We start from the raw sequence: 12,156 nt of genomic DNA on the forward strand, positions 1-12,156 counted from the left end.
GTACAAATGAGTCATCAACTCTGAATGACCTTTTTCTGAGTGGGAGTAAAGATTGTACAATAGGTGTTGTACTATTTTATCTGTTCATTCCCATCAATCCCCTATAGATTCTTTTTACTTGTAGGAACAAGCAGGACAGGTCAACATCTTGACAGGCAAATACATTCACACCTGTAGTTACTCCTGTGTGCCAGCTGATAGAACATGATGACACAAATCATGTACTCTATTGTGAACTTTGTACACCTTGAGGTGGTACTGATTTGGAATTTTCCATTTGATGTTTTACTCGTTGATCTTGGGAGCCACTTTGATTCAGGAAACAAAAGAGAAAATACTGACCAGTGAAGTTTAATAAAAGACATCACAGTGCAATGATATCAGTATCCATTAACATGTATAATGGATCAGTTAGTATTATTTTTTATAAGTTGTTTGAAACTAACCAAAGCTATGCACATCTCCTGTCCTCTTACACTTTCTCCAGTTTGCCTTTGGTGTACCAGCCTTGCATTTGAAGGATATCGCCTGCAGCGTGACCCTGCTGGAGCGATTCCTAATCTTCCCCAGCCGCCGAGGACTCTATGCTGTTCGCAGCGCCATATGCATCCTTACCCCACAACGGCTGCAGATCATTGAGGACAAATTCTATGCCAATGTCGACTTTTTCAAGCTCTTCCGACTGGTCAGTGTTGGCGGAGACTTAGAGGGCTGATAAAGATGTTAGCGTTAAAGGATTTGTTGGATCGAAAATGCTATGAGTAAGACTTTTTTTAAGCCATCTTTTTTGCTCTGACTATATGAATCTCACAAAAATATCATTTTAAATGAGTGAATACATTAAACATAATTTGGCAGATTCATCCATTCAGTTTATGAACGGGCAATGTCAGCATAGAGCTGTGGCTGGATGAGTCCCATTTGGGATGTTGCCATGTTAATTAACTTATTTGCAAAGATGTTTGATGGCTATTCAAAGACGGCTGAGCCATCTTCTGGCTGAATGACTCGAGGTTAAGTTGGCATAAGGCAACATAGTACTTGGCAGGATATAACATTCGCAAAGTAGTAATCATGCAGTGTCAAGTGTTAACATTTAACCAGAGTGCATGTATGATCGATGCCTTAAACTGGTCAACAAATTTTGTTAAGAGATTTATGTTTTTTAAGTGATGTAACAGAGCCATGAAAATATACCAAATCCAAATTGTGGAAACTGAAAATGCTACATTTTTATCTGGAAACCTATGTAGGTTCCACCATATGTTCATGATCTACATTGTACAGCCATGTTTATTTTACTCTGACTGTACAAAATATTGAAAAACCTTCTGTTTTCAAGAGGTACGCCCACTATAATTGAGTCATAATTGAATGATACTGCATCATCACATAGCTTCAGTAAAATGTCCCTTATGTTCCGTACATTCAGTGTATTAGCTCCTGATTGCAGCTTGTGTTTGACTTTACATCAGCAGTTTGTGCTCAAGTCACACCTGGATCAAAACTTAATAAGCTCACACAGTCCTGTCTTACGGCATGTTTAACGCCAGGAACCGCAATGGATAAATAGCTGCTAGTATTTTTACAAGAGCTATGACTCACATAGTAGGACAAATATTTCTCAGGGAAATGCCTGTTGGTTTTGTGTCTAAAACAAATAAAGTTGAAATTAAAGTACTGATACAACTACGTCATTCTCCCGGCATGTTAGAACGTGCATTACAAGGACACAAATATGTTACAGTTGAGCATGACAGAAACATTTCAAGTGATAGTGTTTTCATTTTTTAGACAACATATAAATATGTAGAACAATCGCTACATGGACACTGTAGCTGAATTTGCTCAGAAGCGTCAATTTTGTGCAAATGTGAGATTAAATCTTGCATTTAAAGGATATCGCCTGGACTGGATTAGCTCTTCTAATCTCCAGTTGTTTACCTGGGATTTAGTGTCTGAGTAAATTCCTCGCACCAAATACGGCAAAGAAACTCAAGACAAAATTACCTCCAAAAATGAATTAAAGTCACTTAGTTGAATAAATTGCTTACATTGAAGCAGCATCTTATTTATCTGCAAGAGACCTAATTATAGTAATCAGTCACCGTGCTTCAAATAGGTGCGGTAGGGCTAATGCACACAACTTGTGAAGCAGCCGTATAGCTGAGCTGACTTGGCCTCTGCCTGTAATTAGCTTAGTGAAGAGACACTCCTCTCTTTAGTAATCACAGGGCGCTGAGAGTAAACATGGTCCACAATGAGACAGACAGCAACAATGGCTGCCCTTTGCCTCTTCACTATTCAGACACAATCACATGGAACTGGGCCAAGTGGGTTTAGTTGTCTGTCTGTCTGCTTACATCTAGCCGATGCCGCTTTGTCACAGCACAACGTGAAAAATAGAAGTTATGTGCAAGTCATGTTTTTAAGTTGTTTGTCCGAATGAAGTTAGTAGAGGTTTGGAATAGATATCCCTCAAAGACGGATTGCTTTGTAGGATGCGCTAAAGTTTAAATATTGCTTAATGTTTTATGATTATTGCTTTATCTGTGCAGATGCTGGATTGTAAACAGTTGGATGGAAAGATCTTGAGGAAGTTTGGCGTATGGGCTTTTTGTCCAATAGAGAATGTCTATCTGTGCTCGCTCGTCTTTGATAGGCTGAGTCTATATATGTCACATGGAAGGATGTCTCCTGTGGGAGCTCTCTGTCTTGGCCTTGTGTTGCTTCCTGGACCTTTAGTCTATTGTGTTGTGAGCAGAATGGAGGATCTCTGGGCAAACCAGCAGATCCTCAAGAGAAAGCAGTGCCCAGCTGATATACGGGAAACATATAACATTTGAATGATGGAGACAGGTTTTAAGTATTTCTATCTGATTTATCCATGAATTCCCCCTATATTAGTGAAATATTTTTTTTTATCAATAGATCTATTGATCATAAAGAATGTGATTTGACGTATGAGACATTTGAATGACATTTGACTAAAAAGACAACGTGTTAGATGATAAGGTCAATGCACTACATTCATACTGATGGGCATAGATGGAAAATGGCTAAAAATCAGCAATCAGCAAGAGACATTTCTTTATAGCAGAAAACACACTATGTGTCTGAATGCTTCTCATTTGATATTTTGCTTTTAGGTTAGATTGCATAGTGGCTGTTATCAAGGGTCAGTATCAGCTCTTATCCTTTTTCTTCAAAACAAATGAAGTAACGCCAGGGAGGGAGGACATTAATAACATCCTCTGTGTCAAGAAGAAATTGCATTTCTTGTGTTTACTGTGCTTTTTACAGTTTGGAGATTTAATATTTGCATTAAGTTGAAGTGAATAATGTGGTAAAGTATGCACATTAAAATCAAGTATTTATGTTTCTCCCCAGCTCCCCCGCGTGCTGGACAATTACTCAGAAGGGATCAGCATTAATTTCTGGGTACAGATCGTCTCTGCCGCCTCGGACAAACTGCAAGAGGTGAGGCATGCAGCCCCTGTCTGCTCAAAAGTTCACCACCTGCTATTTTTGGCTGTCAGGAAACAGTTGCTTCCTCTCGCCTGAGCTTCTACGCAAACACAGACAGTGGGGGGATATCATTTAGTGCGTATGAGGAAGGCTAAATCCAGAACAGGCCTCTTTAGCCTCAAAAACAGATACATCATCATTATGAGACCGTCCCAATGGAAACAGCACTGAGGCTGTGAGAGCAGTTTAAGCCTCCACACATGGAAAGGTTAAACACCAGCGGTGATTGATCAGTCTGTTTGTGTTTGTGTATGCCTTTCTCTCACTGGCTTGAAGTTCATGCACATTGTTATTCTTTTGCTTGTATTACCCGCATTAGTCTAACCACATTTTCACCTTTGTGAAGAGTCTCATTGTCAGTATTAGCTCAGTCAGTGCTAGCTGAGTTGTATGCAATGGATAAGCTCGGAGCTTGGTAACAGTCTAGTGTGAGATTTAACATTTGTGCGATTGTACCTGTGTAATTTGTGCTGACCTGTAGGGATTTAATGTATGTAGATGTGTGGAATTACCCTGACCCTAACCCTAACCCCGTTTTGTTTGTTATGGATGTTTCCATGGGCTTTTTTGTGTAGCTGACAGTCCGACATCCTGTTGGCAAGAAACACGTCTCTGTCTCGACGACGGACTGTCTATCGCCGAGACAGTTGATGTGATGAGTCATTCCTTGCTTCTTAAATAAAGCTAAATAAAGATTCCAAAATAAATAAATAAATAACTATAATCGTTGCTATTAGAACAGAATTGTATCTTAGGGTAGTCTTGTGTCACTCACATATGAAAACCACTCATCTCCAAAATGCTACCTTAAATAGCCCAAGTTTCAGCTTTGTGACAGATAATTGGGGTCTAGTGAGGATTAGCTTGAGAATCTTAGAAAGGAACACATCATCCTTCAGGTTATCAGGAAATGCCATAAACCATAAATTTGGAGATACATTGATTTCACTTGACAGTGACAATAGGTAGGTAGCCTGTCTCATGGAAATATACAAAAAGGCTTTAGGTATGTGCTGACTTTATTTTTCAAAGTTAAATAAGTTAAAAAAAAAAGGCACATAATCAAAATCTGGACACCCAAAAATAAGTCTCCATCATTATTGACTCATATTATCTGTTGTGTATTATATTCCATCCAAAAGCTTCTTTGCTGCTTTGCTTAGTTTTCCTCTCTTATCTTTCCACAGTTGGTCCAGAGGAATAGCTCCAGGGAGCTTCTCCAGGTCGTGACTCCTCTCTTCCAGAGCAGTCTGTCCTTCAGGGAGGTGATGGCCGCTGCCTCCAGCCTAGTATGTGGCTACACAGAGGGCGCTTTCTCTCGAGTCACCTCTTTTAACTGGTACGAGGACAATAACTACAAAGCCTTCCTGGGCATCAGCAGCGGCAGGGGACAGGGCCACCACACATACGACAACAGCACCAGTGAGTAGACCATATGATACTATGACAGATGTGAGCGTATGGGTTGTTTCTGTGACTTGGATTAGTGCCTCTGTGCTTTTTTTTTGAAGTATCCTTACTCTAATCTATGTCAAACATCGGTGGATCTCCTGGTTTAATATGGTGGACTTACTATGTTTGTACACTATCACTTTAATCACCTCTGCCAAGAAGGTTGTGATTTCAGTTTGTTATTCTGCAAGATATTTCAAAACCTTAAAGGTTTGAATGAAATTTGGTTGGAAATTTGTGCAAAAAACAGGCAATTGTTATTTTTGCAAAATTCTTTATTCTCCTTTTCACCCACATCATTTCATCTAATCTTCACCCCTCCAAATATGGTGCATAGTATTTTTAATGAGCATAAAAACAAATTTTACAATATTTTCTATCAATAGAATGCATATGTTACTCATGACCTGTCCCTGCAGCTCCTTTTTGCAATGATCTGATGAAAGACCTGGAATCCAACCCTGCCACCAGGATTGTGTGGAACTCCATCAAGCCCATGCTGATGGGACAGATCCTTTACGCCCCCGACTCACCGGCTGTCAGGCAGATCATACGAAATGTAAGCAGTATTGGTCACTTGTTAGCCAAAGCATGGCTTACTGTCATGGACTGATAAAGTGATACAGATAGTGGAAATCAAACTCTTATCACTTGATACGATATTGTAGTGAGACATTTTAGTGGGATTCTGCACCTACACTGAAAAGCAGTAAAATACTTAAGTTTTACTCGATGCTCAATAATCTATCAAGTTTCTATCAGACAACATGTTATGCGTTATTACTTAAACATGGGGAGGTAATGAAATTAGAAATAAATCAAGAAGAATTCCAGGACTACCACCTTTAAGTGCTTTCTGTTCCTCCCTGACATCCCTGTCTTTGATTTTCTTTGGCCCAAGCAAGCCTACGGCAGTGAACAATGCAATTTCCCTCAAAGGGGGATCAGCTTTCCTCATGTCATGTCCAGCCCTTTGTATCTAGATGTAGATACGTGTTGGTCAAAGCCCTTTAGGGGGGCAGCAGTCATGGATGGCTTGGTTGCAAAGGAAGAACACAAGTTGATCGGCTGTGGTGACTATCAAGCAGTCCACTGGCGCCATGGCTTTTTCAGTGTTATGTAAGCATTAGGGGTCTGTCCTTAAAGACGTGCGATTACACACTCACACACACACACACACACACACACACACACACACACGCACACACACACGCGCACACACACACGCACACACACATTTGTATTTCCTCTTTCTCGACCTTTAATGCCCTCTTTGTTTTCCTCTTCCCCCAGATTGGGATCTTAATTGCACTAAGAAAGTAATGACTAAGGGGTTAATCCATTACTTTAGAGGACCATAAACATGGCCTCTACATGCTCTTTGCTTTCTTCCTCTTAACTCTGTCATGCATCAGTTTATTCCATATGAAACTCCAAGTGAAGCACCATGCATTTAAACCTATATAGTCATGCTTTATGTGACTGTTCTTGTGTTATGGTTGGCCATGCAGGTCTTATCTGCACCAGCCATCACAGAAGGGACAAAATCACTTTCTACAAAGGCCATATCACTCAGATTTGCTGAAAAGCATCAAACGTGATATATCTTGATACCTGGAACATTTTCTGAATTAAAGCCAGAGTAAATTATGTGGTACAGTGACAAACTTTACAGTCAAATACTTACTTACTTTGGCGTTTTACTTGCCCAACACTCTTTAATATTAAAAGACAATTCAAAGAGTTTAGCTTTAAATCCTTTTCTTACGGTTGCCAACATCTTAACAAATATAGCTTTATGAGTGCTAGACATCTTATATAAATGTGTAACAGGGGATTTTACCCAGGAAGTTGGACCTCGTTATTTCATTCATGAATAGGTTTAATCACAGATTATCCAGTATAATACTGCAGTCGCCTTGTATTCTGAGTATCCTTGGTTAAACTTGCAAAAACTGCCGCTTTATTGCAACATAAAGTGTGCAGGTATATGTTATTTTAGGCACAAAATATCCCACATCTTGGCCACCTACAAGATCCCTCAACAGCCCCCTTAAAGAAATCACCTCAAGGAATCCCCCAGTCCTCCTCCAGCTTTTGCCTGCTGTTTTAAACTGCCCCAGGGAATGAGGAAGCACTCACTTGTGGGAACCTGACTGAGATTCACTGGGCAGGCTGAATGCATTCGGCCAGTTGTCACCAATGGCCTCCATTGTCACCCTGGCTCCATTGTCCCCATTGTCACCCAAAATCAGACACACACAAGAGGAAGGCGTTTAATTGGGTGTACTCTTGAGCGCTTTCATCCCCCACTGCACATGACTGAATACTGAAATAGCCAGCCTTTAGTATTTGCCACACAAAGCACTGTACCCACACATATCCAGGGCTTCAACGATAAGCGTGCAGTAAATATTTGACGATTTGGCACAGAGTGCATTTGTTGCACAGTTGCTGGTTATCTGAACAGGCCCGCGGGAATTCTTTGTGTGAGAATGTGTGTGTTGTCTTTGCAAAGCCTGTTTTCACAGAGAGTTTGATGTGGGAATGGTATGTAGCAGGAGATTAGGAGAGCTATGACAATGTGTGTATTTGAGTTTCTGAATGTTGTGTACACATATGCACGTGTGTTTTCCCCAACATGTCAGTTTCCTCTTTACATGTGTGCAAAATGCACACGAGTGCATGTTCCTATATTCCTGAATAGTGTGCACCCAGATATGGGCATTTGTGAGAGCAGTTGTGTGTGCATGTTTAGTTTTGATAACAGTTTCCTCACACACACATTTCCACCTCTTTTGCAGGCAAACACCACATTTGAGGAGCTGGAGAGGCTGCGGACGATGGGGAAGGCCTGGGAGGAAGTAGCTCCTCAGATCTGGGATTTTTTCCAAGATGGAGTCCAAGTCAAGATGATCCGGGTAGGACAATAATAAAGCGTGACTGAATAGTTAGGTCTAAACAGTACACCATTAGTAATGAGGACATGGAAGAAAGTTACATGCAAACCATGCAAATATTGCGAGACTCAATGAAAAAAATACAACACTGCATTTAAATTGCTCTAAACTAACAGCTTACTTAACTTGTACAATGGTTTAAAATTACACCCAGACCTACTGTGCCTAATACAGCAGATATGATCAGTGTCTACCTTCGTGAGCTGACATGCAAGGCCAAACAATTGTCCCTTTGAATGAGGTGATTAATGATGTTGTTATTTTATCCCGATCCTTTCTTGACTGATAATTTTCGTCGAGGTCCCAGGAGTTCACAAAATTTCCTGCTTGAATATAGAACCTTATCTTACCAAAGTATGCCATCTGTTTCACTTTTCCAGCTATCCCCCTTTCTTTGAGTGTTAATCTTTCCATCTTCCTTTCTCCTTTCTGCCTCAATATAAACCCTATCTACTTTATTTTTGTCCTGTTTGTTCACCTCTCCCATTCTTCCTCACTATGTCGCATCATCAGTGTATTTTCATTCTTTAATTAGTTACTCTTTTTTAAAATACCTTTCAAATCAAAGGACATAATTAATGTTTTGGTTAAAGTCATTTTTGTTGCATATATTGCTTTCTCCTCCCCTTTTGTGTTTACTTGTGATTAAAGGTTTATTGTGTAGCTACTGGTGGCTTAGCAACGTCTTTCTTTGCAAAAAAAAAAAGGTCTTAATGGAAAAAGAAACAGGCTAAATAAAGCTCATTTCCCTACTTTGTTTTGTTTCAGGACTCCATCTACAATCCATCGGTGATGGATTTCATCGACAGAAGTCTTGAGGACACGCCATTCTCCTCCAAACACATTCTCAACTTCCTGCACAATGGCCCACCAGAGGACCGTCCAGCCGACATGCCTGATTTTGACTGGCGAGACATCTTCAACCTCACTGACCGGGTCATTCGGATGCTCAACCAATATGGGGATGTGAGTGGGCATAACTAAAAAATGATATATCCCTTTAGCCTTTCCTTCATCTTGTAGTTGGCAAAATTACTTACCTCTCAAATACCACTGACTGGATTTTTAGAAATGCGTATCATCGTGTGGAACTATATAGTGACTAGTGAAAGGACGCTCCATTTTCCCAGATAAAAATAAGGCGTCAGGATTATTTTTGCTAATTTCTTTCCCTGTTATTCCCCATTGGAGTCTGACAGAAAGAATGTGGACTGTTTTTCCTTGTTTCTCTTCACCTGAGAGATCAAGTTCTACGAAAGGCCTATTCATGAAATAATCCAATTAAGCACAGGTCTTGCCACTTGTTGATTTCAATACCCTGGTTGCCAAACCACTATGTGGTCAATACCACGCTTGACGTGATGTGAGCATTTAGATAAGCTGTCTTTGGGCTCTGCAATTTGTCCCCCCATCCAGAAACATGGCAATCTACCCAGGTGGGCGAGGGCCAGAGCAACACACTAGCTGTCGAGTCTCTTTTGTTTACTGCTGATGGAGTGGAGGGTAAAAAAAAAAAAAATCATCACAAACCTTCTCTTGTGAAGGCCCATTTTGTGGAGCGGTGCATTAGAAACGAAGTTAAAATCTCGCCTTTCGCTACAGAGGCTAATCGGGATGAGAGGCCTATCACGCTGGGGGGTGACATGGGGGGCACCTGGGGGCATGGCTGGGTGGATGGTTGGTGCTCTTTGTTTTTGTCCAAGTGGAAGCTTACAGCACTTGAGTGTGACAGGGAGAGTGGGAACGATTGAGGCCGATTAGATACAGCTGTCACTCCATCCACCATCCTTTATAAAGCAGCAACAATGACTGTGGGCTTGAAGGCTGGTTGGCTGCATGTTGGTGGCATGCATGCATATCACACCACACAGTGGGGCTGCAGTGTTAGTAGGTGAATTCTTGGGTAAATTAAGGGATGGTCTTTGAGTTTGGAAGCCTTTGTTGAACATGTTTAGTGTACATTGTGTCTATAGATGCAGACATGCAAATATTCTGGATGTAAACTATGCTTTGGGCTTTGCGGAGGGAGAGCGGGTTGGTGTAACTGTGCATGGTCTCAGAGGTAAATTGTTGTTTTGGGTTGTCTCCTTTTGGATTAAGGCCCTCCCTATTTGCATTATCCCTCAGTGAATGGCTATATCACAAATGCTTTGTAGGGAAGAGGCAGCCACTGCTGAGATGTTACTTCATCACAGTGATCAAGCCAACCCTGGCAATGCTAGAGGCACAGCTCTAGGGATGGACATTTCATTTTGTAGGTCAGTCCACCACCTTTGTCCAGACTGAGATATCTCAACAACTATGGAATGAATTACCATGACATTTTGTACAAACATTAATATTCCCCTTACTTTCCTCCAGTGCCACCAGTAGGTCAAAACTGTAACTTATCCAGTGAAATATTCTACCTGTATCTACTGGATGGATTGGCACAAAGTGTTGCACAAACATCCATTGTTCTCAGATGATTTATCCTATTTACTACTTTATCCCTCTGACTTTTCCTCTAGTGCCAATATGAGGTTCACATTTGTAGTTTTTAGTGAAATGTTTTGGCAACTGTAAGATGTATTATCATGAAATATGGTACAGACATTTATGTTCCTATCAGGATCGGTTGCATCAGGTTCTTTAGTTTATAACTAAATACATAAAAAACAAATGTTATCATTGTCATTGCCACTGCTAGTGTGTTAACATGCTGACATTAGGATTTAGACCAAAGCATGGCTGTAGACTTTTAGCCTTGTTTAAAAAAAAAAGTATATTAACACGTTTTAGCTGATTTCCAAAAACTCTTATTTCGCATGTAATCACATCAGTTTACACTTAATACTGTACATTTTCAGATGTCGTAGTAATTGACAATACAGTACAGACAATACTAAGCAGAGTTAAAAATGTGTCTAAATCTCTGTGCTTTTGATCTCTGGATTCCACAAATATGCTACTGTGTGTGTAAAACTCAAATGAATAATACTCAAAGTGAGACCAAATGATGCTGGCAGCGACCTAAAAAGAAATTAATTTTGCAATTATCTTTTTCAAGGTGAAATCCAGTGTTCTGTTAAACAGACAGCACTTAAAATGCAGTTTGGCTAGTGCTCTGCGTGTACCCGGGGGTTACCCTGGGGCCTTGATCTAACATCTGTCCATTTATGTGGCTGATTCTCTTTTGTTCATTCTCCCTCACCCAGTGTGTGGTTCTGGATAAGTTCGTGGCTATGCCTGATGAGGACACCATCACTTATCAGGCCTTGGACCTGTTGGAGGACAGCAAGTTCTGGGCGGGCCTCGTCTTTGTGAATATGTACCCTTGGACCACCAATGTGCCACCTCATGTTAAGTTTAAGATCCGTATGGATATTGATTCAGTGGAGCGCACCAATAAAGTCAAAGACAGGTTAGAATCAAAGTTAAATGGAAATGATGGATTCAATATAGTGATGCTAAACTTTGAAACTAAATATGTGTGTATTGTCCAGGTACTGGGACCCCGGCCCCAGAGCTGATCCTATGGATGACTTCCGTTATATTTGGGGCGGCTTTGCTTACCTCCAGGACATAATAGAGCACGGGATCATCAGGACTCAGACAGGGAAAGAGTGGCCCCTGGGTGTTTACCTACAGCAGATGCCGTACCCTTGTTATGTGGATGATCTGTGAGTAGAAAACATGCTAATTTGATAAGGTGTTCAGTCCTAGCAGAATCCACTGTTGTGTTTCTTTTAGTTTTTTGATTTTCAAGGTGCATCCATGATTTCACAAAACTACTTTCCCCACTTCAATAACAGCGTCATTCTCCTTCATTTTATTTCTCCTCCCCCATCTCTGTCCAGCTTCATGCTGACACTGAACCGCTGCTTCCCCATCTTCATGGTGCTGGCCTGGGTCTACTCTGTATCCATGATAGTGAAGAGCATTGTCCTGGAGAAGGAACTCCGCCTGAAGGAGACCCTGAAAGCCACAGGGGTCACCAACGGTGTCATCTGGTCCACCTGGTTTATTGACAGCTTCCTCATGATGGGCACAAGCACTGCTCTCCTCACTGCCATCATCATGGTGAGGATGGATTTACCAAATAGCTTCTGAAGCTCCTTGTACCTGTGTCATCTGATTTGTCTCATACAAGCACTGTATGTGGATGGAGCACTGAAAAAGCCCTGATGATTAAAGTAAACACTATGTGAGCAGAGCTCCTAGACCACATGTAGGC

The 12,156-nt window shown here is 41.0% G+C and overlaps 1 protein-coding gene across 1 annotated transcript in view; it reads left to right on the forward strand.

The window, feature by feature from the left end:
* The window catches only part of abca4a (ATP-binding cassette, sub-family A (ABC1), member 4a), a 29,699-nt gene that overhangs the window by 3,521 nt on the left and 14,022 nt on the right, over window positions 1–12,156 (forward strand). Inside the window, exons 6-14 of the mRNA XM_070853427.1 lie at window positions 488–685; window positions 3,391–3,480; window positions 4,716–4,950; window positions 5,400–5,539; window positions 7,785–7,901; window positions 8,709–8,906; window positions 11,138–11,343; window positions 11,426–11,602; window positions 11,780–12,002. Coding sequence (XP_070709528.1) covers window positions 488–685; window positions 3,391–3,480; window positions 4,716–4,950; window positions 5,400–5,539; window positions 7,785–7,901; window positions 8,709–8,906; window positions 11,138–11,343; window positions 11,426–11,602; window positions 11,780–12,002 — 1,584 coding nt within the window. The remainder of the gene's footprint in view (window positions 1–487; window positions 686–3,390; window positions 3,481–4,715; window positions 4,951–5,399; window positions 5,540–7,784; window positions 7,902–8,708; window positions 8,907–11,137; window positions 11,344–11,425; window positions 11,603–11,779; window positions 12,003–12,156) is intronic.

Source organism: Pempheris klunzingeri, chromosome 21, assembly GCF_042242105.1.
Source record: "Pempheris klunzingeri isolate RE-2024b chromosome 21, fPemKlu1.hap1, whole genome shotgun sequence".
NCBI classification, from domain to species: domain Eukaryota; kingdom Metazoa; phylum Chordata; class Actinopteri; order Acropomatiformes; family Pempheridae; genus Pempheris; species Pempheris klunzingeri.